General features: G+C 52.9%; 1 protein-coding gene across 3 annotated transcripts; it reads left to right on the forward strand.

Moving 5' to 3' along the window:
• The first annotated feature begins 4,713 nt into the window (after window positions 1-4,713).
• Window positions 4,714-24,238, forward strand: TYK2 (tyrosine kinase 2). Of its 3 annotated transcripts, none has more exons than XM_033134813.1 (24): window positions 4,714-4,827; window positions 7,243-7,458; window positions 10,041-10,164; window positions 10,290-10,437; window positions 10,781-10,944; window positions 12,587-12,953; window positions 13,420-13,626; window positions 13,705-13,862; window positions 15,713-15,821; window positions 15,912-16,101; window positions 16,178-16,284; window positions 16,380-16,562; window positions 16,631-16,718; window positions 17,652-17,779; window positions 18,558-18,693; window positions 18,777-18,931; window positions 19,638-19,788; window positions 20,235-20,332; window positions 20,634-20,826; window positions 21,169-21,287; window positions 21,699-21,871; window positions 22,070-22,187; window positions 23,267-23,377; window positions 23,458-24,238. In XM_033134813.1, the coding sequence occupies exons 2-24, from the start codon at window positions 7,263-7,265 to the stop codon at window positions 23,590-23,592; spliced, it is 3,558 nt and encodes a 1,185-aa protein (XP_032990704.1). In that variant the 5' UTR covers window positions 4,714-4,827; window positions 7,243-7,262; the 3' UTR covers window positions 23,593-24,238. The 3 variants fall into 3 exon arrangements, 2 of the variants coding, with proteins under 2 accessions (XP_032990704.1, XP_032990702.1); XM_033134811.1 differs by lacking the exon at window positions 4,714-4,827 and adding an exon at window positions 5,818-6,036; XR_004425633.1 differs by lacking the exons at window positions 4,714-4,827; window positions 23,458-24,238 and adding an exon at window positions 5,818-6,036 and having other exon boundaries at window positions 21,653-21,871.
• The last annotated feature ends 1,455 nt before the right edge of the window (window positions 24,239-25,693 follow it).

The following is a 25,693-nucleotide window of genomic DNA, read 5'->3' on the forward strand; positions in this document are numbered from 1 at the left end:
TTCCTACTGAGACCAGCACAGCATGTCCTGTCTGTGGCTATTTGTAGGCACTTTCTGTTTTCAAAGATTTTATTGAGGAAGGGGAATAGGACTTTATTGGGGAACAGTGTGCACTTCCAGGACTTTTCCAAGTCAAGTTGTTGTTCTTTCAGTCTTAGTTGTGGAGGGCGCAGCTCAGCTCCAGGTCCAGATGCCGTTGTTAGTTGCAGGGGGTGCAGCCCACCATCCCTTGCAGGAGTCGAGGAGTCGAACTGACAACCTTGTGGTTGAGAGCCCGCGCTCCAGCCAACTGAGCCATCTGGCCACCCAGGAGCTGAGCTGCAGCTCATTGACTTAATTCTAGTTGCGGAGGGCGCAGCTCACTGGCCCATGTGGGAATCGAACCGGCAGCCCTGTTGCCCAGAGATCGTGCTCTAACCAACTGAGCCATCCATCCACCCTGTAGCCACTTTCTAAAGGCCTTGGGTTCACATACATGCCACCATTTCCACTGAGTGTGGAATTTCCTTGGAACGATTTCCAACCAACCTCATGACTGTTTGGGGCAGGGGCTGACTGTTCCCTGAACCCTCCAATTCAAAAGGACACAAAGAGATTTTGCTTTTAATTCACCAACTCCAGGCTTTTCTCTGGTCTGCTGGACACTCTGGGAAGGCCCCTGCAGGTCTCTGCAGTCTGGGGAATCCCCTGAAAACCCATTGGGGAAGGGAGGCCCTAGTGTGACCAGACTGTCCCAATTTTAACCTTGAAAGTCCCATCTGGGAAACCCCTGCAGTCCTGGGTAAACCCCAACAGTTGTTGGGATGACCTGGAGCCTTCCTGCTGGGCCTGGACCCCCATCTGTGATGTAGGGGGCAGCACACAAGCCTTCCCAGCAGCCTCCTGTAGACTGTATTTTCTTCAGCTGTCAAGTGGGGGTGCTGGCCCCACTTTAAGAGAACACTTAGAGAATGTGTTCTCTCTCTTCCCACTTAGAGAATTCTAAGCACCCAGCCCTGGGCCCAACATCCAGGAAGGGACAATGTAAGCTATTAAAATTTATTATTACTGGGATCATTGCCATTATTATCCTTAGCCACCTCATCTGACATTTCCTGTGGTGCCTCGTGAGGTGGTAGACACTGGGCCCCAGGCCCAGCCGCCCTCTGTGGTGTAGCCTCCAAGCCCTGCAGAGGCGGCCCCACCTTCCCTGGCCTAGCTGTTGAAACTGGCACCCTGGGCTTCCCGCTGCCACATTCCCAGTGGCAGAGAAGAAGCTGAGGCTGGAAGGCCATGGCTAGTCCTTCTGCAGTGGACAGGACAGCAACTTGGGCCCAGAAAGCTCCCCAGGGCCATTCACTCCACCAGCTTCTTGGCACCTATTGGGTACCAGGCTCAATTCCAGGATCTGAAGTTACAAGTGGAGAACCAGGCAGACCCCTCCCTCATGGAGCTAACATTCTGGAATGGAAGTCAGGCATTAAAATCAGCGCTCAAAGAAACTTCCAGTGGAATGTCATGTGGTCATAAAGGTCACGAAGAAAAAAAAGATAGTTGGGAACAGAGGAACAGAGAGTTGGGTTTGCTGATTCAGAATGAGGAAAGTGGTGAGGGTTTATTTCTTACCCTGAGTAGTTGTTTGTTTTATTATTGTTCTTTAAAACTGGGCCCACGGGTGAAGCTCATGAAAGTTTTTTGGTTTTTTTTAATGCATGATAAAGGAAAACTGTTTCCCTACTCAGAACACTTCTAACACCCAATGTGTGGGTTTTCCACACCAACCCATTCTCGTTTCCTATGGACGCCAACGGGTGTCCTACAGTTCAATTCAGTTCTGACACTAACGCCCCCAGAGTTAGTGCAGACCCCACAGGTTAAGGACTCAGTCCTACAGGACCGCCCCCCACTTCAGCCTCCAATCATTGACGAGTCAGAAAAAGAGTTAATAAGAACAAGTCTGTGAGCTAACAGGAATAGGTTTAAAGATTAACCACTTAGCTCTGAGTTTCCTGTCTAACACTACACTTGCAGGCTGACAAACACCAGGACAATTTTCAGAGAAAGTCACCTGCGACAAACAGTTCTCAGAAGGGGCCAGCAGCAATGGTAAACAACTACAAGGTGACTAGCCCCCTGCATCCTGCATAGAAAAACATAAAACCCCAGCTAAACAGCCACATGCTGCAGCTGTCTACCTCAAACTGCTCCTGCGTCTCCCCTGCTGGTGTTTCTCTCCTTCCCACCTGCGAAACTGTCTTCTTTAGATGTTGCCGCGGGAATTCTCTCAGCGCCACCTTCAATAAAACTTTCCTTGTTCTCCTACTTTTCTGAGTCTTGTGAATGCTTTTACATTCTGTGAACGACCAAGGGTAATTCTACACCAATACAATCACAAGTCCCAGGTTGTCACCTTTACTTCTGGCTGACTGCTATTAATTGGGGGTTCCCACAACCTCCTTCTCAGGTTCAATAATTTGCTATAATAGCTCATGGAACTCAGCGAGACACTACAGAGGTTTCCCAGTTTATGATAAAGGATGTAGATGAACAGCCAGATGAGGAGATACACGGGGCAGGGGCTGGAACGGTCTTGGGCACAGGAACTTCTGTCCCCATGGAGTTGGGGGTCATCACCCTCCCAGCACATGGATGTGTTCACCAACCCAAAAGCTCCCTGAATCCTGTTATTTGGGGTTTTATGGAGACTCCATTACACAGGCACAATTAATTAAATCACTGGCTATTGGTGATTAAATTCAACCTCCATCCCCTCTTCCCTCCCTGTATATGGGGGTGGGGTGAGGCTGACAGTTCCAACCTTCTAATCACATGGTTGGTTCCTCTGGAAGTTACAAAGTCTCTAGAAGCTCTGTGCCAGGAATCGGGAATAAAGACCAAATATATACATCTCATTATATCACAATATCACACATGGAAAGACCATTTTTCCTTCAGAGACGGGTGTTTATGGTTTCAAAGTTCCCTGTGTCAGCCCAGAATTCCCATTCTAAATCCCAGGGACCCACACTCCTTGCCACTCAGTGCCCTGACCTCTGCTTAAGAGCCCGTTGGGATCATGTATTTAAATGGCTTCACAAAACCCATACAATCAGGCTTTAGGTCTGATCACCTGCTCCTGTAAAAGATAAGCAATTGTGTAATGGCTATCATGAAACAAAACAACCATATGTTCTCTCACACACACAAGAATGTTCCTTGTAGCAACAAAATTGGCAAGCGCGCAAAACTCCATCACCAGGAGAATGGGCACTTAAGTTAATTAAGTTTTGAACTATCAATTTGTACAATTGGAATATGATATGGCAGAGAAAGGGAGTGTTCTAGAGCCACTTGAGTCAACATGGATTAATCTCAAGGATGTGTCACTGAGTAAACAGAATCAAGTGGCAGAAGGACATGTACAGCATGGTATGTTTTTAATAAAGTCGAAAAGCGTGCACAAAACAGCAATTTAGTATTTGAAGATCTAAGTAAAGTGAGGGGAAGAGTCATAAAAAAATCTGAGGGAGTGTATTCCAGGCAGAGGGCACAGTCAGTGCAAAGGCTCTGAGGCCGGACTGTGCCTGGTGTGTTGGAGGAACAGTGAGGAGGCGTGTGTGGCCAAAGCAGAGTGAGTGAGGGGGAGAGAGGGAGGAGGGGAGGGCAGGGAGGGAACAGGGCAGGTCATGCAGGACCACAGAATGGAGCTGGGATTTTTATCTGAGGTGGGAGCGGAGGAAGGTTCTGAGCAGAGGAGGGACATGGCCCAACTCAGGTGCTCACAGGTGCCCTCTAGGCAATGCAAGAAGGACAGACTGGGGCGGGGTGCAAGGGCAGGAGCCCCAGAACAGGAGCAACTGCAGTGGTCTAGGCATATGATGATGGGGCTGAACAGGGAGGTGTGAGAAGCAGGCCAATTTTGCTGATGAATTGGAGGTGGGTGTGACAGAAATGGGGGAGTCAAGTAGAACCCTAAGATTTATCTCCCTGAGCTAAAGAATATTTCCTCTTTTCTCTTGAGTCCTTCCGTAGGTTGGCTGAGCAGGTACAATAAAATACAATTGTTGGTTTGTAAACTGGCTCCTGGTACACCCAGGACAAGGAGAGACTGAAGAAAGAGGCAGAGCACTCCAGATTGGCAGGTGGCAGGTTTAGTAAGAGAACTTACATAAGATGCTTGTCATGGGTCTACAAGACAAGCAGATCTCTGCACCTTCCCGCCAGCATCTTAAAAGTTTGTATAGAGGCCTTAACTGGATTCAGTCACATATAGTGTAAAGGTGGTCTCAACAACACCTTACTCTCTCAAGGCTGTGTCCTGGGAACTGCTCCCACTTTGGGAACAGTAGGCAGACATACATTCCAAAGAAAGGGGAAGGGTGAGGAGCCTGTCATTGTCCAGGTCCAGCTCGAGGGTTATGGCCTCTTGATGACCTCTTCCAACAAAAGCACATTATTTTTATTCCTCTCCTTTATTATGAAATATATAGACACTCTGGAGATGTCTCCATATCAGTACAAAGGCCCTCATTTATTTCCCAGCTGCATATTATTCCCTTGTCGGGATGAGTCACTGTTAATTCCCCAGCCCCAGGTTCCCAGCACTCACGACCCTCCAGGCACCAGGCTCAGTCTTTACAACTTCACATTGAATCTCCATAACTGCCTTGTGAGGAAGAGTCTGTCTTTCCCCATATTTTCTCAGTGAGGAGCAGCCACTTGCCCTTGGCTACAGCAGTTACGGCTCCAACTCAAGAAATAAACCTGGCTCTGCCCTTTTATGCTGTGACCTGGGAAAGTTACTCAACCTCTGTGAAAGAAAAAATTATTCTGATGCTTGGTAAAATGGTAAGGAAAACTTCATTCACGTCTATTGCAATAGGGGGATTGAATAGGGTTGAAAAGTCAGGGTCAATTCTGAGTACAGCAAAGACAGCTGGGGATTGGGAGCCAAAGAGCAAAGTGGGGGTGGGGGTAGTCTATGGTTGGAAAAGGACTAAGAGGAGAGAGACATTAAAGGGAGGGAGGGGGACTCTTGCTAAACTGACTTAACAAAATTTTTGGCTAAAAAGAAGCCAAGGACTTATGCATCAAAGGTGGGGGATGAGGAACTTGATCAGATATCAAGGGTGGTGGGATGACTTAGGAGTCTTCGCTCAGACTGGTCTGGGCAAAGACAGAACCCGGGGCAAGGTCGAAGGCTAGTGGAGAAGAGGCCTCAGAGGAGTCAAGTTTGGTTAAGGAGTCTTTGGCACCTCTCCGTGCCTCAGTTTCTTTCTCTGAGAAATGGGTATAAGAGCTCCTACTCGGAGGACTGCTACCAGGAACAAATGCGATGCGTGTAAAACGCTAAGCGTATAGCCTTCTCGGTAAATGGCAGAGACTTGCTGTGTGGAGATTAAAACTCAGATCAGGTGGGACGTTCAAGTTGCTACTTTGACAGCAAGGTGGCCTCAGAGGACAGGAATGCAAGAGATCTGGAAAGGGATGTGAGCAGGTGGGCTAGAAATGCGTTCCGTAGAGACGAAGGTGGGGGTCTCAGCTAGAGGGTGGGGCTGGCCAGGCAGTGACAAGGCAGGATGGAATGCGGAGACACATGGCAGGCGGTTGGAGGACTGAATGGCGACTGGCTGCAGCCTTGATCACCAAGACGAGGATTTGGGGCTTGCACCAGAGTCAGGTCCGGAAGCCTGACTTGGGCCTATCGCCCGCGTAGGAAATGAAGATACCGCTGCAGGCGGCGACCACATTCTCTCGCCAGCCTGCGTGGGCCAGCCACTTCCGCGTCTGAGGCGGCCAATGAGTGTGACCGTTTCAGGCAGCCAATGAGAGGCGGTGTCTCGGCGGCGATCAGGAGGTGGTTGCCTCCCGCGGCGGGGAGGGGTCCGGGGTTCGAGCCACAGTCCCCGGGACCAGGGTTGAGTGTGGAGGAGGGCATGGAAAGGGTGCCCCCCAGAGGTCGTCAGGAAGGATGCGGCCGGCGAGAGGCGCCGGACTGGCAGCGCTTGGCCGGAGATGAATAACAGCACCCGCTGCCTCGGGACTGGTCGATGCCTGGTGGGTGCACGTCACGGTTGCTGCCCGTCAGGGTCAGCGGAGTTTGGAGGTGTGGGTGTGTGGGGGGGTGCAGACTTCCCGGGTACAGACCTCACCCTGACCCCCTCTCAAAGCTGGGTCTGGGCCTAAGGGGGAGATGGGCACCCCAAAAGTCCCATCCCCACGTCTTCTCTTAAAAGTTAATAGATAATAATAGCGAACCTTGATCAAGGGCCTGCTGCGTGCCAGGGCCTGTGCTGTGCCTTTTCCCTGCCTCATCTCACTGAATCCTCCCCACAGCCTTCTGAGGGAGATACGTTTATATGCCCGTTTTCCAGATGAGGAAACAGGTTAGAGAAAGCAGCTGATTCCTGATGAATCTGACATTATGCGGTTACAACATTCTCCTCTTTCCATCACTGTTTGTCTTAAATCAGTAACATTGGTGCAATCAGTGGAATCACTGACAGCCCCTCCTCCCTGGAGATACAGGAGACCTCAGGAGGCCTGGGCCCTGGGCCTGGCTTTTTAAAAGTCCTGGAGCTGGGTTGGAGGTACAGAGCTGAACACAACCCTTCCCAGGCTCAGGGAAGTAAGAAGAGTCTGGGGTTGCTCATGGGGGTGGATGTGGGAGGCAGGAATCTTGGACTGAAGGGAAAAAAACGATTACGAGGGTGAAACCAATAATAATGATTTTTACTCTTGTTCTGGTCACATTTGTTATTTTTTCAGGCCCGTATCAGGGTCTGTGCCAAACATATAAGGAATATGCAGAATTATGTTGAAACATCACAACCATATTTTGATGGCAGCGCTCTCAGCATCTCCATTCTGGGGGAAACTAAGGCCCAGTGTGGCTAAGTGACTTACCTCAGTTGACACAGGGAGTGCCCAAATTTACCACCCAGGTCTGTTTGACCACACCTGTCTGCCTGGTTATGTTGGGAATAAGGGTTCAGAGCAGATTTTTATACTGACGCAACTGTGTCCAATAAAGGGGTTGGGTGTTGTTATAGTTCATGACAAGTATCTGATAGGTGGGGACACATCCCTCAACTCCATCAAACAGATGTGGAAACTAAGGAGGAGAATTGTGTGCCTGAGGTCACAGAGCATGGGGAGTCCAGCATCTTCCCCTCGGTCCTCAGTCTGGCTGGGCAGCAGGTTGAGATACTAACAGGAGCCTCCAGGTGAAGACCTGGGGACTGATGAGCTGTCCCTTCACAGCCAAGCCAGCTGTCAAGAGCATGCCTCTGTGCCACTGGATGGCCACTGCCAGGGGCAGCACGCCTGATGAGGACCGAGCTCGGCTCATGACCACCAGAGGAGGCCTAAAGGTGCTCCTGCACTGGGCTGGCCCTGACGGCGGAGAGCCCTGGGTTACCTTCAGTGAGGCCACACTGACTGCGGAGGAGGTCTGCATTCACATCGCACGCAAAGTCGGTGAGTCCCGTGGCGAGCATGGAGGTGCTGGCAGCAGTTGGACCCCATCCATCCACCAGCCTGTTCATTCAACAGACACTGAGTGAGCACCTCCTGTGTGCCAGCCCCCAAATCACTGCCTTTGTAGCACTGATATTCTGATAGGGAAATCAGCAAGAAATGTAATAAATAAGAAAACTGTATAAGAGGGCAGATAGATGATGGTGAAAAATTAAAAACTTAAGGAGATAAGGGAGGGAGCTCCAGGGATGTCTGGGGAAGATGGGTACCAGGCAGCAGGAGCAGCAAGGGCAAAAGCCCAGAGGTGGGAACTTGCCAGCAACCCCTGGAGCCGAGTGAGGGGAGACAGGAGAGGTGAGGGCAAGGATGTGACAAGTTGTGCAGGGCCTTGTGGGCCTCGGGGAGGATTTTGGATTTTACTCCACGTGAGGTGGGACTGTGAGCAAAGGAAAGAGGTGACTGGACTCCGGTATTCACAAGTGCTCTCTGGCTCCTATGGGGGGAACAGACTGTGGTGGGTGAGGGTGGGAGAAGGGAGACCAGGGCAGAGTTGATCTCCAGGTGGGAGCGGATGGGGGAGAGGTCAGCCAGGGCCAGATCTTACAGTGCCTTAAATGCCAGAGGGAGGAGTTGAGAGTTCAGACTTTTTTTTTTTTTTTTAGACTATTTCTTGACAACAGTAAGGAAACAGGGAATGGCTGGGAGAGCCTGCAGTAGATGTGCTCAAAAGTGTAATTTCTTCTGCCAGAGGTGGAGAAGGTCTCTCCAAGGGGACTTTCTTACGTGCCTCTTCCTCCAGGAAGTCCTCTCAAACTCCCTCACCCACCCACCCAACGACTGGGTGGGTGTGCCTTCTGGTGGATTTCTCACTTTGTACTTTTCAATTGATAGGTGATTCTTAAAAGCATTCTGATGGGAGTGCTGGGTGAAGTGAAACATGTCTGGCAGAGGGAACAACATGTGCAGAAGTCCCAGAGAGCCTGATCTGTTTGAGGAAGCAAAAGACCTTAAGAGTGATTAGCTTGTCAGTTTCAAGGATTTGGAAGGGGAAGTAGGAATTGAAACTGGGGTCCAGGTCATGGCTATTCTGTGGTGAGGGGTTGGGCTTTCTCAGGGTGCAATGGGGAGCCATAGAAGGTTTAAGCCAGTGAATGAAACAGTCACATCGGCTCTTTAGGAAGTTGTCTCACAGGGAGGCATTGTCCTTCTGTAGGAGGCAGTACTCTTGGATACAGCAACTTGGCAATTTGGCATCATTTAACATGGTTGAAATGCACACTCTGAGGCCACACAGTTCCACTCCTAGATATTCACCCTACAGAAACTCAGCTCATGTGTTCCAGGAGACACATGAGAATGTTCAGAGCTGCCTCATTTATCTTAGCGAAAAATGGGAGACGATCTCAAAGTCCCTCTGCAGGAGAATGTGCAAATAAATAGCAGTATGGTTGAACACTGGAATACTATACAGCCATGAAAAGGGAATTTAACCAACCTTACATATATCATCATGTGTGAAGCTTTAAAACTTATTGTGGCATGAAAAAGCAATTGCAGGAGGACACTTATGGTATAATACCACATTTCGAGTTTATAACATTCAAGACTAGATCATAGAGGATATGAAAATGGTAAACTCTACTTTAAGAGCATGCTTACCTCTTTGTGGGAGGGGAAAAGAGGTGGATATAGGCTATATTTACCAAGTTTTATTTCTTCATCTGGTGGCTGGTACTTAGGTGATTATAAATCATTCTGAAAGAACTATTTTAGCTAAAAATTTTAAGTGATATATATATATAAAAAGACGTCTTGGGTGGCCAGTGTGGGGAATGACAACAAGTCTGGAGGTTGGACTAGGCCTGGGCTTTGGATTTGAAGGAAGTGGGTGGGTCCCAGAGAAAGGGAAGATACAGGAAGAGCAGGACTTGTACCGATCTGATGGGGAGTGTGTGAAAGGAGTTGAGCATAAGGACCAAGTCCTGGCTTAAGGAACTGGGCAGAGGAGGGGCAGGTGTTGGGACCCCGGATAAGATCTATTTGAAACAAAGCATGTTGAAGGGGGCTTGTGACTTCCAGGGGGAGACAGCCAGGAGGTAGCTGATAATTTCTTTGGCGCTGAAGTTCAGAGAGAGATCCGAGGAGGGTTGTGTTGGTCAGTTGAGGATAGGTTCTGCTATAGTAAGAAGCAGCCCCCCAAGTTTCCCTGGGTTAAGACAATGAAGGTTTACCTAAAATCTAATGCAGGTCAGATGGTTCGCCTCCATCTTGGCACAAGGGGTCTCTAACATCCCTGGGGCAGGGAAGATGGCAGGAGGGTTTATTTCCGGGCCTGGAAGTATGAAATCTCTTCTGCTCACATCCCATTAGCCAGAAACCAGTCCAATGGCCCCATCCAAGCTGCAAGGGAGGCTGGGAAACATAGTCTTCTGTGAGGCCACAGCATGGTCAACATATTGCGTTGTCTTCCGTCAGCAGGGGAGGAGGTGCAGGGAAGGCTTGTGAAGGGAGACAGCAGGTCTGGGGGCCCTGAGTGAATGGCAGCAGACGCTGACTCCTAACCTTGTTTCTCCCCGTTTCAGGCATCACTCCACCCTGCCTCAATCTCTTTGCCCTCTTCGATGCCCAGGCCCAGGTCTGGCTGCCCCCAAACCACATCTTGGAGGTCTCCAGAGACACAAGCCTGACGCTGCACTTCCGCATGAGGTGAGCAAAGGCCTGTGGGAAGCTTGTCTCCTTTTGTTCTGTCCCCTCCCTCCCCTGTACCCCATTTTCCTGGAGCTGGTCTGAATCTGTGCTCAGCCCCAGCTGTGCCCACTCCCTTCCTGCAGGTTTTATTTCCGGAACTGGCACGGCACAAATCCTCAGGAGCCAGCTGTGTACCGCTGTGGACCCCCAGGGGCCAAGGCTTCATCAGATCAGGCAGAGCAGGGCATGCAACTCCTGGACCCAGCCTCCTTTGAGTACCTCTTTGAGCAGGTGTGAGCAGGGCTGGGGAGGTGGGATTGTTTTGGGGGCACTTATGGGCAGTTGAGGAGGCCTCACTTCCCTCCCCAGTTACAGCTAATAGGTTTCAGCTCATGCCATCTGGGATCCTTTTTCTGCCTGAACCAAAGGGTTTTAAGACTCTTCTGGTAGCCTGGGAAAGAGTGCTGTGATCGATCAGTGATGTCTGCCACAGGCATAGGGTTGGGTAGAAAGGCATGAATGCTGTTTATTTGGCTTTTCCAAAAAACGGGGGGGTCCCCTCCTCTCCAAAGTGGCCAGAAGCTGGGGAACAGGTTCTCATGCCTCCCTTCCTGTCCAATTTAACCACCCCCAGGGCAAGCATGAGTTTGTGAATGATGTAGCATCACTGTGGGAGCTGTCGAGTGAGGAGGAGATCCACCACTTTAAGAATGAGAGCCTGGGCATGGCGTTTCTGCACCTCTGCCACCTCGCTCTCCGCCTTGGTATTCCCCTGGAAAAGGTGGCCAAGAAGATCAGGTATCTGCAAATGGGGTGGAGACACTGTGTAGATGGATGGCAACACCTGGGCATGGTAGGACCAAGGCAGACCTTTCATGCTGCCATGACTTCGTTCATTCAACAAACGTGTATTGAGTACCCACTACTGTATGCTGGCATTAGTTCTGGGCATTGAGGACATAATAGTGAACAAGTCGGATAAGAATGTCTGGTGAAGGAGACAGGCAATAAAGAAAATACAAAAGTAAAATGTGTAGTGATTTAGATGGTGATAACTGCAACAGAGAAAAATTAGGCAGGAAAAGAGGAAGAAGAAGAGTGTCAGGGAGTCGGGGGTATACAATTTAAAATTGAGTAGTCAGGGAATTCCTCACTGAGCAGGTAACATTCATTCACATTCAAAGATCTGAAGGAAGTGAAAAAGGTAGCCATGTAGGTATCTGAGAGAAGATAATTTTATAGAGGGAACAGCCAGTGCATAGGCCATGAGGCTGGACTGTGCTCGATATGTTGGAGGAAGTGTGGCTGGAACAGGATGAACTTGGAGAACTCCGTATAATTCAAGGGAAGGAAAGAGCTAGCTATGCTCACCTCCATTGCCAACTCTTGGGGCAAATCAGGGCACACTGCCTGGAGGAGGCAGCAGGAGAGCTGGGTCTTCAGGGCTAGCAGTTCTTCTTAAAGTACATATTCTGTCACGATCATGTTATCACTCTGGAGGACTGGGGCTGTGACAGCGAACTGGGAAACCCAGAGGAGGCAGCCTATTCAGCCTGGAGATCAGAGAACACTTCCTGGGGGAGGTGACATTTCTGCTGAGATCTGAAAGTTGAGTCGGCTTTATCCGGATGTGGATTGCGTTGGCAAAGCATTCTAGGCCGAGGGAATAGCATATACAAAGGCCCCGAGGCAGAAGGTGGCAAAAGCCTATTTCTAAGGGGACCGGATTTGGAATATGATTGCCCATGTGCAGGAGTCGGCAAGGCACTAGTCAGGGGGCCTCTTTCCCCAGTGGGGAGCCCTGAAGGGCCTGGAAGTGGGGACAGGAGGCAGTTAGAACCTCAAACTTTAGGAGCCCTCTGGTCAAAGGGTGGGAGGGAAGGCTTGGGACATGGAGACTGAAGCTGCGAAACCTATACTCTAGAAGGGTTATTATACTATACTAGTGGCCAGGTGCAGGGAAGGTGATGGGGAGAGGGGCTAAGGGGGCAGGGCTTTGTGAGGAACAGAGGAACCCCCCAGAATTGTGCCTTTTATTGATAACCATAATATTCATGTTAAAAATAATAATGACTTCAATAATAAGAACAGCTGACAGTGACGTGGTCCTTATTATATGCCAATCAATAATAGTCTTAATTCTGTCATAAGCCCTACACGGTTTGAAGGGCACGGTTTGAAGCCCTTTAGAGCTTAAGGAAGTTGCCCAAGAGCTGGGATTTCAGCCCATAGACTCCTCCTGAGTTCTGTGCCCCAGGCCCGACACCACGCAGCCTCCCTGTGCTGGCCCTTTATTGTGTGGTCTTTCCACCTCATGATAGCCTATGTGTTTTCTTGATGAGGCAGCAGAGTTTCAGAGAGGTTAAGCCACTTACCCCGTGTCACCCAGCCAGGCCTGCAACCCAGGTGCCTGACTGGCCCCTCCTGGTTGTCCCCACAGCTTCAAGGACTGCATCCCACGCTCCTTCCGGCAGCAAATCCAGCAACACAACGCCTTCACACGGCTGCGCCTGTGGATCATCTTCCACAGGTTCCTGCGGGCCTTCCAGCCACGGCACCTCTCCCAGCAGGTCATCATGGTCAAGTACCTGGCCACACTTGAGCGGCTGGCACCCCGCTTCGGCACAGAGCGTGTGTCTGTGTGCCACCTAGAGCTGCTGGCCCAGGCTGAGGGAGAGCCCTGCTATATCCGGGACAGCAGGCAGGCCCCTCTGGACCCCGGGCCCGAGTCTGCTGTAGGACCCCCGACTCATGAGGTGCTGGTGACCGGTACTGGTGGCATCCAGTGGCGGCCAGTACAGGCAGAGGTGAGCAGGGCACCTTTTCTATCTGGGGGTCCAGGTAGGGCCGGGCAGGAGCTCCTGTGAAATCTTGACCTTGGTCTCTGAAGGGGACTGTGGTGCGCCCTTTCCCAACATGGGTCTGGGGTATGTCCTTCTGTCCTCGGAGTCTGTTTTCTTGGGGAGTGTCCTTTGTCTGCCTGCCCCTTGAGAACCTGATTTCTGGGGTCTGCTCCTCTGACAATCCCTTTGGCATATGAGGGTGAGAGAACTAGGATTCTCTTCTCTGCCCTCCTCGAGGTTCTGGCTTCTGGCATGTATATCTCTTGGGGATGGGTCCTCTGTCCCACCTGTGACACCAGGACTTGAGGGGGGATGCTGAAGGAGATTGCCTGGTGCCCCCAGTTCCAGCCTATCCACAGATGGAATGTGTGGGGGACTAAACAGGTACATCCCTGCTCAAATCCACCCACCCCACATGCTGACTTTCCAGGGTCCCAGTGGTGGTGACGGTGGCAGGAGCAGGAATGCCCATGCTGGCTCCTCTAGGAAGAAAGCAAAGGCCCAAGAATTGGGCAACCAACCCATGGACAGGCGATGCGAGGTGCCATGGGCCTACTTCTGTGACTTCCAGGACATCAGCCATGTCGTGCTGAGGGAACGCCATGTCAGCATCCACTGTCAAGACAACAAGTGCCTGGTGGGGCCTGGGCCTGGGGGCTGGGCTGGGGGGTGCCTCCAGCCTGCGACGCCTGGCTGACATATCCCTGGCCTCTAGGAGCTGACCCTGCCTTCCCGGGCCGGGGCCCTGTCCTTGGTGTCACTGGTAGATGGCTATTTCCGCCTGACAGCCGACTCGAGTCACTACCTATGCCACGAAGTGGCTCCTCCACGGCTTGTGATGAGTATCCAGGATGGTGTTCACGGACCCCTGTTGTGAGTGCACAGAGGGGTGGCTGGGCAGCGTGGGCCATGGGGGCAAGAGCTGCCAACTAGACTGAGCTCTGGGAACTGTGGGGCTCGAATGAGGTGTGTGCACATATTTGTGGGCATTCATGTGTCAGTGTATGCTTGTGTGTACAGCTGTAAGTGTGCATGCATTTGAGTGTGTGAGCACGTGTGTGCAAGCATTTGTGTGTGGTGTATACCTGTGAGTGTGAGCACATGTTTGCCTGTGTGCGCCTGCATTATATGTGCAAGCATTCACTCATACCACTGGTGCATCCATTTGTGTGTGTATGTGTGTGTGTGTGTGTGTAAGTACACTCACATGTGCGTGCCTGTATGTGCATGTGTGTGTGTGCCCGCAAGTGTGGTACAATAGGGGTTACAGAGGGAGAGAGCAACTGCAATGGCATGGGCGACGTGTCACGAGAGTGACTGGGTTTGGGACCACTGCTGTGCGTGTCTGGATGTTGAACAGCCCATTTGGCGTGCAGCTGTGTCACTGCTCCAGTGACTGCGTATAAAATTGTCCTCGTATGTTTTCACACGTGATAGGATGGGTGATTTTTGTGGTGCTGTTTTACAAATGCTGGTGGCCATTCAGAGAGATGTGTGTGGGTTTACGCCCCTGCAGGTGTGTGTCTGTCCTGGTAATTTTCGGTCACTGAGATTCTGTTTGGACTTGTAGGGCTGAGAATGTGGAGCATCAGTGCTTCTGTGGTCATCGGGTGCGTGTGTGGCCGTTCTGCATGCTGCCAGGTCATAGTTTGTAATTGTCTGGCCATTGTCCCTGTGCCTGGGTGTCCCTTATCCTGCGTGTAACACTGGGACTGGCCCCTGGGGGTTTCTAAGAGGTCTGACCCCTCTGAGCCTCGTCTCTACACCAGAGGAGGGTGAAGTAGCCATTTTACCTCATGAGAGCTATGGCTGTGCCACATCACAGCGAGGTGTGTGCCACCCGTGCAGGGTCTGTGGGCCATATCAGCGCATTTCTTAGTCTGTTCAGGCTGCTTAACACAATACAACAGGCTGGGTGGCTTAGAAACAACACACATTTATTTCTCACCGTTGCGAAGGTTAGAAGTCCAAGGTACCAGCAGATCTGGTGTCTGGTGAGGGCCCACTTTCTGGTTCAAGACAGCTGTCTTCTTGCTGTGTCCTCATGGGAGCTCTTTGGGGTCCCTTTTATAAGCAGTAATCCCATTCATGAGGGCTCCTCCATCATGACTGACTCACTTTCCAAAGACTCCAGCTCCTAATACCATCACATTGAGGGTTAGGACTTCAACAGACGAATTTTAGGGGGACACGAACATCCAGTCTAGCAGCACGTGAGCCGCTGTGTATGTAGGCGTCTGGGCCTGTGGAGCAGTGTCTCCTGTTTGTTGTTCAGGATGATTGGTACCTCTGGGCCTAGGATGTCGGTGCCCCTGTGCTGCCTCATGACACTGGGTAAGCAGCCGTGTCAATGAACATCCTCCTTTGGGGGTGGGACAGACAGTCCACTGTGTGTCACCCTGGGAGTGGCTGTGTCTGTGGCTGGGGGTGTGCCCGCTGGCATTTGACACCTGTTTTCTGTCTCTGCGTGTATGTCATTGTGTCGCTGACAGTGTCTGACAGATGTTTCCTACAAGTGTGTGCCTGTTTCTCCTCGTGAGTTGTCATGTGTGACAGTGTTATACCTACGTGTATGTGTCCCAGACTCAGTGTCACCACATAAGCAGCTGTGTCTGACGTTTGTCCCAGCTGGGAGTGTGCCCCTCTGGACAGGTTTTGTGCGTTCCTATTGCCACGTGGGGGTCCAGCAGCGCCCCCTGATGCTGCCCCCTTGTCCCTTGCAGGGATCCATTTGTGCTGGCTAAGCTGCGGCCGGAGGACGGTCTCTATCTCATCCACTGGAGCACCAGCCACTTTAATCGCCTCATCCTCACGGTGGCCCAGAGGGACCAGGTGGGCCTGGAGTCGGGGTCCTGGGCAGGGGCTGGGTGTACTCCCTGCCTGGACCCCTGCTCATCGCCCTCATCCTGCCACCCACCCCAGGACCCTGGCACGCAGGGCTTGCGCCTGCGGAAGTTCCCCATTGAGCTGCATACGGGGACCTTCACACTGGAGAGCTGGGACCGGTCCTTCCCCAGCGTGCGGGAGCTTCGGGCTGCCCTACAGGGCTGCTCGCTACGGGCCGGTGATGACTGCTTCTTCCTGCGCCACTGTTGCCTGCCGCAGCCAGGAGGTGTGATGGGGGTGCCTGGTGTGGGGGGTGGCACTTCCTCCATGGCAGCCCTCAGTGACTTGGCTCTCGCCCCCAGAGATCTCCAATCTCATCATCACGCGGGGGCCTCAGGCCAGCAGCACCAGGCCGCTCAACCTCAGCCAGCTCAGCTTCCACCGGGTCTGCCAGGATGACATCACCCAGGTTTGTGCAGGTGGGGGGCCCCTGGGGGTAGGAGGATGCCGGGAGAGCAGCCACCAGCTTTTGTCATGGACATGTTCCCTGCCATGTTCCCCCAGCTGTCCCACTTGGGCCAGGGCACGAGGACCAACGTGTATGAGGGCCGCTTGCAAGTAGGGGGCAGAGGCTCTGTGGAGGATAAGGCAGATGCGGGGGACACGCCCACGCTCGGTGCGGGCCGTGGGCAGGAGCTCCGCGTGGTGCTGAAGGTGCTGGACCCCAGTCACCATGACATCGCCCTGGTGAGTGGACGCAGCCGGGGCTGGGGGAGGGGCCGGGTGTGCGGCCACCTGACCTGGTGTCCCCACAGGCCTTCTATGAGACAGCCAGCCTCATGAGCCAGGTGTCCCACGTGCACCTGGCCTTCGTCCATGGCGTCTGTGTTCACGGCTCCAAGAGTGAGTGGACCCCAGGAGACCGCCCCCACCATTTACGGGCCGACCCCCCACTTATACCCACTCCCTGGATTGTACCCCGACCTTTGACCAACATCCTGACCCCTGACTATAACCCAATCTGTGACTATTCAACTCTCACTATTACCCCGACCCCCTGCTGAACCTTGACCTTCAACCTATACCCCAACCCCTGACTATATGCCAACCCATTGCATCTCAGCCTCTGGCTATACCTTGACTATTACCTGTACCCCAACCCTCGACTATACCCTGATTCCCGACTTCATCCCATGCTCCAGTCACCACCTAGATGCCTCTATAGCCCAGCCCCCATCTGCCCTCCAACCCCATCAGGACTGTGACCCCATGCAGACCCAGCCCTGTTGGATACCCCAATCCTTCCAGACCTCAGCCCCTGCCCCACCCCACCTCTACCTCTACCCTGTGTGTACCTCAAAACTCCTTGCACAGGGTGACCCCAGCCAGTCCCCAGAACCTGAACCCCATGTGTCCACCTCTCCTGCTTCCCCCCTAATGCTGGCTTTCACTCTGACCCTGAATAACTTCCACCCCCGAGCACCCCAATGCTGTGGGATCCTAGCATCACTGATGCCCCAGCCTCAAGCTCCATGCCTCCACTTGTCTGCCTCACCCCCAGGTCCCTAGTCCCCTCTCCACAGTTGTCCTGACAGCTGACTGTCTCAGACCCACCCTGGACCCAAACACCACCATTCATCTCTGCCTCACCCTGGACTCACCTCAGCCTCCACTCCATCCTGCATTTCTCCTCTCCCTGAGGTCACTCCTAAGCCCCCACACACACACCCCTGCCCGACAGCTCCCCCGCCCACAGCCCCAGCCCCTGATGGCCTGCCCTCAGCGCCCGGGAGGGTGGAGGCAGGCGGGTGGCCCTGCAGCGGCTGGTCTTTGCAGACATCATGGTGACCGAGTACGTGGAGCATGGACCTCTAGACGTGTGGCTGCGGCGGGAGAGGGGCTGCGTTCCTGTGGCCTGGAAGGTGGCAGTAGCCCAGCAGCTGGCCAGTGCCCTTAGCTATCTGGTACGTGGCCTGTGGGTGGTGGGGAGGGCCAGGGCAGCCTCAGCACTGGGGATCGAGACCTCAACATGTCCTTCAATCCACAAACTGGCCCCACGAGATCTTTCCATGAAACTCTTCTGCTCACACACCCAGCTCCCATCTTCCGGAAGAGAACACCTAACTCCTCCACTTGGTGTCTGAAGCCCTGTGGGGTCTGACATTGGCCACCTCTGTTACTCTCTCACCATTCATCCCCAGCCTCTCCTGGTCCAGTCACCCCAGTTTCCAGAGCAACCCCTGTATGCCAGGCTCTTTGGTAGGCCCTGGAGGACACACATAGAGCAAAACAGAAGTCTGTCTTCTTGGGAGCCAGCATTTTAGTTGGAAGGGATCAATGAGAAATAATAAATACGTACGTTGTATGTTATAAAGTAGAAAGAACCATGGGAGGGGGTGGGAAGCAGAGGTGGAGTTAAAGAGTTGCTGCAGGTTGTGGAAGGATTTCCCCAGGTACATCCCGGGCAGAGGGAACAGCCAGTGCAAAGGCCCTGGGGAAGGAGTGTGTGTGGCATGGGTTTGAGTACAGCAGTGGGGTCCTCTGGCCTTTTGTCCCTGGCCAAGAGCCTTGACCATCAGCTCTGGGAGAACAGGAAGGACCCACTGGGCACACAATGACAATGTGTTGGGGTCCCCATAATGACTATGATTGTCTTTTCCACATGGGCTGTCCCTGTGGGATGGAGTGGGGACAGGGTCTGTAGGCTTCCACTGGCCATGCCCCCTTTCCTTCCCACCCCAGGAAGACAAGAGACTGGCTCATGGTAACGTGTGTGGCCGGAACATCCTGCTGGCACGTCTGGGGTTGGCAGAGGGCACCAGCCCATTCATCAAGCTGAGTGACCCCGGCGTGGGCCTGGGTGCCCTCTCCAGGGAGGGTGAGGACCCGGACATGGCTGGGTATGGGGAGTGGCTACCCCTACTCCTTTCACCCTCGGTGACCTCTGGCCCTGGCCCCCAGAGCGAGCAGAGCGGATCCCCTGGATGGCCCCTGAGTGCCTCGTCGGCGGGGCCAACAGCCTGACCACCGCGGCTGACAAGTGGGGCTTTGGTGCCACCCTCCTGGAGATCTGCTTCAACGGGGAAGCTCCTCTGCAGTGCCGCAGCCCCTCTGAGGTACATCCGGAGGACCCTTGGGCTCTTCCCACAAAGGCGCCAGTACCTCCAAGGGCACATTCAGGGTCCAGAGCTCCTCCCTCTGGCTTGTGGCCTCATATGTTGTCTCATCTCTTTGGGACTCCATCAGGTTATTTGTCAGTTGGAGTTAACCGTAGTCCCGGCCTCATAATGTCATTGTGGTACACAGCAAAGAAGTGACATGCTTCAGTTGTAGACACAGTGACCTGGGTAGTGATGGAGGAAGCACAGGCTGTAGCAGGGAAGAGGTCCCAGAGGATGCCCCTGACGCAGCCGAGGGGTAGGCAAGGCTTCCCAGAGGAAGTTTTAATCGAAGTGCAGAAATACCACAGTGGCCCATGCTAGAGAGGGGCAGCCTTGGCACAGCCTGTGCAAAGGCCTGGGGTCTGATGCATTCAGGGAGCTGTGTCTGCAGAGCTCCCTGGGAGCAGAGATGGGTGGGAGTCAGGACACGAAGGGACAAGTGTAAGATGCTTCACACAACAGAATCTGCAGGACTTGGGTTTAAGTCCTGGCTCTGCGGTGGCAGGCAAGTCAGCTTCCCTTTGCCAAGACTCGGTTGCTTCACCTGTAAAATGAGAACAGTACAAGGACCCTGCAGCCTTGGGGGCTTGACTCTGCCTCTTGGGAAAAGAGACTTGGGGGGGGTCGGGCTACTGACTCCTTCAGGTTCCCTTCCCCACAGAAAGAGCACTTCTACGAGAAGCAGCACCAGCTGCCTGAACCCTCGTGCCCGGAGCTGGCCATGCTTACCAGCCAGTGCCTGACCTATGAGCCAGCCCAGCGGCCATCCTTCCGCACCATCCTGCGTGACCTCACTCGGCTGCAACCCCAAAGTGAGCCCCACCCCAGTGCTGGGACCTTGGGGCAGGGGAAGGGACTGGGATTCCTATTGACACAGGCACAGTGCACCCAAGGTCTCTGTACAGTGGCTCAGGGTGTGTGCCAGATTCTAATTCACTTAGGCGAGGAATGCACCGACTTCTTAATGTTTTCCTTGGGGACAGCCAAACTTCTTTGGATGCATTTTTTTGTTTTGTTTTGTTTTCTCTCTTGATGAAAAGTTTGTGCCCTTTACCCAATCTCAGAACATCCCAGGTATCAGTTTGATGCACCCAACTCTGCGTTTTGGACCAGAAGTGGAATTTTCCAGCTGTTGCAAAAAGTTTCCTTATCTCTGGGTTGATGCTGCGGGAAGCAGTTACCTGCTTTCTGTGCCCCAAAGTGTAGACCTGCTGGGTAAAGGGCTAGGGTCCGACCTCATGCGGTGTGGCTTTTCCAGATCTTGTTGACATCTTGGCTGTGAACCCCGACTTGCAGGCGGCAGACCCCACTGTTTTCCACAAGCGCTATTTGAAAAAGATTCGGGATCTGGGCGAGGTGAGGGCGGGGCCTGGAGGGCCAGGGCGGGCAGCTGGCTGTTAGAAAGCTCGCGGGGGCGGAGAAGTTCAAATCCTAAGGAAATCCTGCGGAAGGGTGTTTTTTTAGCGTGGGCAGAGCCAGGTCCAGAAGACTGTCAGCTTCAAAGGAGGCCCTGGGGAATTGAAAGGGGGTCCTAGGCCCCTAGGAGACCCAGCAACACGGAGTACGTGGGGCCTAGGATTTTCCAGCCTGACCAGCCTGGAGGCGGGGCCCGGGGAATCGAGGCTCGGGCTAAAAACTATCCTGCGTTCTTGGCTAGGGTCACTTCGGCAAGGTTAGCTTATACTGTTACGACCCGACCAACGACGGCACCGGCGAGATGGTGGCAGTGAAGGCCCTCAAGGCGGACTGCGGCTCTCAGCTCCGCACCGGCTGGAGGCGGGAGATCGATATCCTGCGCACGCTCTACCACGAGCACATCGTCCAGTACAAAGGCTGCTGCGAGGACCAAGGTGGGCGGAACCGGACGGGGCCTAGAAGTCCATGGGGCGGGGCCATCAGGGCCTGTGGCCAGTTAGAGCCACTCAGTCCCAGGTTGGAGGACTGAGGTTGTTAGGCACCGAAGTGGGCGTGGCTGGACTGCCTTTTTTCCATTTGGGGGATGCTCTCCTAGCGCCAGGATGGGTCGCAGCCGTGGTCAGCTCCCTGGGTTGGGGACAGGGTTCAGGATGGGTCCTTCCCACCTGAGGACTGGGCCTAGTGTGGGTGGGCCTTGGCCTTCCCTACCCACCTTGGGGTCGGGGACTGCAGGGCTCACGGTGGGCCGCCGTGGCCCGTACCTCTATCGCCCTTAGGCGAAAAATCGGTACAGCTCGTCATGGAGTACGTACCCCTGGGTAGCCTCCGAGACTACCTGCCCCGGCACAGCGTTGGGCTGGCTCAGCTGCTGCTGTTCGCCCAGCAGATCTGCGAGGTGGGCCGGCCCGCCCCTGCTTGCAGAACCTGCCCCTCCTCTTTGGCTTGGCCTGAGCGTCCCATCCCTTTGTTTGCCCGACCCAGCCCCTGGGCCGACTTTCCATCATACTTGTCCATCACCCGATCACCTGGCCACACCCCCCAGCCTGCTAGGCCCCCAACCCGCCTAGTTTTCCACTCGGAGACGCCCTCTGCTCACTTGGCCACGCCCAGCAGCCCGATCCCTCCCAATTTGCCCACCCCTGGTCCAGTGTCCCCTCTGTGGTCTCCTCTGCGTCCATCCTGCTCCCTTGCTTGGCTGCACCTGCCATCCTGCCTGCTCTCGCATCCGGTCCCTGCAAGCCTGACCTGACTGTCCCCCAGCCATCCGGGTCACCGCTCCTTAGGCCCCGCCTCACCCCGCTCCCAGGGCATGGCCTACCTGCACACGCAGCATTACGTCCATCGAGACCTGGCTGCGCGCAACGTGCTGCTGGACAACGACAGGCTGGTCAAGATTGGGGACTTTGGCTTAGCCAAGGCTGTGCCCGAAGGCCACGAGTACTACTGCGTGCGCGAGGATGGGGACAGCCCCGTGTTCTGGTGACTAGACGAGACCCACCTGGAGGGGGGTCCAGGGTTATCTGGAGCAGTCAGTGGAGGAGGTGGATGCTGGGGCCTCAGATGACAGGGTCTGGTCTCGCCTCAAGGGAGGGGCCCTAACGGGCCAGAGGGCTCCCAAGCCCCAGATGAGGACTCCAGTCTGGTCTGGCCCAAAGCCTAACTGCCCTGTCCCCCCAGGTATGCCCCAGAGTGCCTGAAGGAGTGTAAGTTCTACTATGCATCTGACGTCTGGTCCTTTGGTGTCACCATGTATGAACTGCTGACCTATTGTGACTCCAGCCAAAGCCCCCCCTCGGTGAGAGCCAAGCCTGCACCTCTACCCCATAATAGAGGAGTTAGAAAGTCATGCATTCAATTCCCAGCTCCCCCAGCTTAGCAAGTGCTTGGTCCACTTGAGCATCACAGTCCCAATCTGTAAAATGGGCCACTTAAAATGCCAGAGGCTTTGATTGTGACAGAAACTCAAATAGGAACTCAAATAGGAACAGCTTATTCCACTATTTGCAAACTCCAGGGGAGAGTTAGGGCACAGCTTAATCTAGACCCTCAGATATCATCATGAATCCCATTTTCTCCATCACTCAGCTATGCTGTTCTCTGTGGTAGTATCTCTCAGGCCCTCTCTCTCTTGTGGCAACCATGGTCCCCTAGCCCTCCCACCAGCCCTCCACATAACCATTCCCTGCAGCTGAGGGGATCAAGGGTGCTTTCCAGCTTAATTCTCAGGACTCTCTGACTGGCCCAGCTTAGCTCACATGTCCTCCAGGGAGCCAATCAATGTGTATCCATGAGCCACAATTATTGGCCAGGCCTGGGCTGTAGGAGGAGCCAAGAGAACGTTAGGGGTTTACTCCCAAAACTAATCATAGTGCCTTTATAGGAGATTAAAAAAAAAGGTCCTGGACAGACAAAACAACTTGCTGAGCGGCTTAATAACAACAGCAAACACCTGATTCAGACTTACTCTATGAATATGAGTTTATCTAACTTTCACAATCACCCCAGGTGTTAGAAGGTATTGCCCCATTTTACAGATGGGAAAACAGGCCTAAGGAGGTGAAGTCATAAGTCCAAAGTTACACAGCTGAGAAGTGGTAGAGGCAGGACTACTGGGTTTCCCCGAAAATGAGACCTAGCCAGACAATCAGCTGTAATGCGTCTTTTGGAGCAAAAATTAATATAAGACCCGGTTTTATATCATAGTAAAATAAGACTGGGTCTTATATTTTTGCTCAAAAAGATGCATTAGAGCTGATTGTCCGGCTAGGTCTCATTTTCGGGGAAACACGGTCGAACCCCTGCAGTCCTACTCCAAGCTCCTGCCCTCTACCTAGGCAGCTGTGCCTCTTGAAGAGCTTGTCTTTTATTCTGTAGAAATTCATCGAGCTTATAGGCCTCACCCAGGGGCAGATGGCAGTACTGAGGCTCACAGAGCTGCTGGAACAAGGGGAGAGGCTGCCTCGGCCAGAGAAATGTCCCTGTGAGGTGAGACCCCCCCTTCTCTTCTGCCCCCACCATTGGACTGTAGACGGAGCAGTGACCACAGTCCGTTTTTCCTCCCCCAGATCTATCTCCTTATGAAGAACTGCTGGAAGGCAGAGGCCTCAATCCGCCCAACTTTCCAGAACCTCATACCTATCCTGAAAACATTGCACGAGAAATACCAGGGCCAGGCCCCCTCTGTGTTCAGTGTCTGCTGAAGCCCACCCATGGCTCTGATTCAGGGGATCAGAGGAGGCAGTACCCACAGATAGGGCTTCCCACTCTTACCCCAATAGGGGGAAGTTGGTCTCACCCACTCCCTGCGCCTTACTCCTGCCCTGAGATCCCACCTTTGTGACCTGACTTTCCCTGTCTATCCATTCGGGCTGCTATAACAGAGTACCACTGACTGGGTGACTTATAAACAACAGAAATTGATTTCTCACAGCTCTGGAGGCTGTGAAGTCCAAGATCAAGGTGCCAGCATGGTCATATTTGGGTGAAGGCCCTCTTCCTGGTTCATAGCCTAGGCCTTCTCACTGTGTTCTCACAAGCAGGAGGGTAGTGAGGGGGTCTTTCTGGGGCTTCTTTTATAGGGGCACTAATCCCATTCATGAGGGACCTAAGTACCTCCCAAAGGCCCACCTCCTAATACCATCACATCAACTGCCAGTTTCACCCTTTCCTCCCTGTTTGACCTCAGGCAAGTGACTTTCCCTTTCTGGGCCTCAGTTCTCAGCTATGAGCCGGGGGTAGTCATGCTTGCTACTTGGAGGACTAATGTAAAGAGTTTTGACATTGTGTATGTCACATGCTTAGCAGAGAGACTTGCAAACAAGCGCTTAATAAACATTTGATACTGTTCATCTGGTGCTTGCCAAAGTGTTTCCACTTAATTGGTACTTGAGATGGGTTATGTGTCAGCCACATTGTGAAAGGCAGGTAATTTGCTTTCCCATAGGATGTCTCCAGACCTTATGCATTGAAGCTCTCTTGAACGGACAATTCCACACTATTCTAGAAGCATTTGCTTTTTATACCAGTTTTCAAAATTAAATATTCATTATTATTATCTCCTTTGGGGGATAGGTAATATTGACATAGGCCGCGAAATGTCTCCCTCCTCTGGCCATTAGCCACCACTGTCACCTCCCTGAAGGCAACTAATGTCATCTGGTTTCCTGTTTTTGTTTCCAGAGACATTTTATCCAAATACAAGGAAATGTGTACACATATTATGCTTTCCCATCTTTTGCAAAAATGGTAGCATGTGCAAAACTCTACAGAGCTCTAGTCTGTTTTGTTGCTATTTCCCCCCCCCCATGTAATAGATCTTGAAGATGGTCCCATGTATCTAGGCATATAGCATTTCCTTATTCTATTTTGTGGTTGTGCTGTAGTCCACTGTTGAAATGTTCATCAGCATTTGTTCTCTGCTGGGATTCATGCAGTCATTCCTAATCCTTTGCCATGCCTATGTGCTACTGCAGCGAGTAACCATGTGTGCTCATCGTTTCACCCACATTCAAGGGTCTCTGTAGGACAAATTCCCAACAGGAATTGCTGCTTGCAGGATCCAACCTGGTAATTTGGAAAGACATTGGCACTAGGACGTGTTTGATATTTCACAGGGCAGATCTCTCCTTTTTTCCCCTTCAAAATTATCTTGGCTTATTCTTGTGCAGCTACTTTTTAAATATCTTTTGGGGCTGGCCCAATGGCTCAGGTGGTTGGAGCGCACGCTCCTAACGCATAGGTAGCTGGTTCGATTCCCACATGGGCCAGTGAGCTGCGCCCTCTACAGCTAAGATTGTGAACAACAGCTCTCCCTGGAGGTGGGCGGCCATGAGCAACCAGAGGTTGGCGTGAGCGGCCGTGGGCTGTTGAGTGCTGCCGCGGGATGCCGAGTGCTGCCACGGGCTACCGTGTGCCGCCATGAGCGGCCGCAGCCAGTGTGAGTGGCCAGCAGCCAGCATGAGCTGCGGCAGCTGTCAGAGCTGCTGTGAGCCGCCGACCGGCGACCGACTGCCTCAGCCGGGGGAGCGCAAGGCTCTTAATACCAGCATGGGCCAGGGAGCTGTGTCCTACACAATTAGACTGAGAAACAACGGCTTGAACTGGAGTTGGGGGGGAGGTGGAAGAAAAGGGGGGGAAAACACAAAGAACTTTTATTATGAACAATTTAAAGCATATACAAAACAAAGGAGAATAATGTAATGAAGTTGCACTTAACCAACAGCCACCAACAGTTTCCAACACCTGTGGCTAGTCATGTTTCAACTCTACCCCCATCCCTACCCCTGCCACTGAAGCATTTTG

Source organism: Rhinolophus ferrumequinum, chromosome 18 (assembly GCF_004115265.2).
Source record: "Rhinolophus ferrumequinum isolate MPI-CBG mRhiFer1 chromosome 18, mRhiFer1_v1.p, whole genome shotgun sequence".
Taxonomy (NCBI): Eukaryota; Metazoa; Chordata; class Mammalia; order Chiroptera; family Rhinolophidae; genus Rhinolophus; species Rhinolophus ferrumequinum.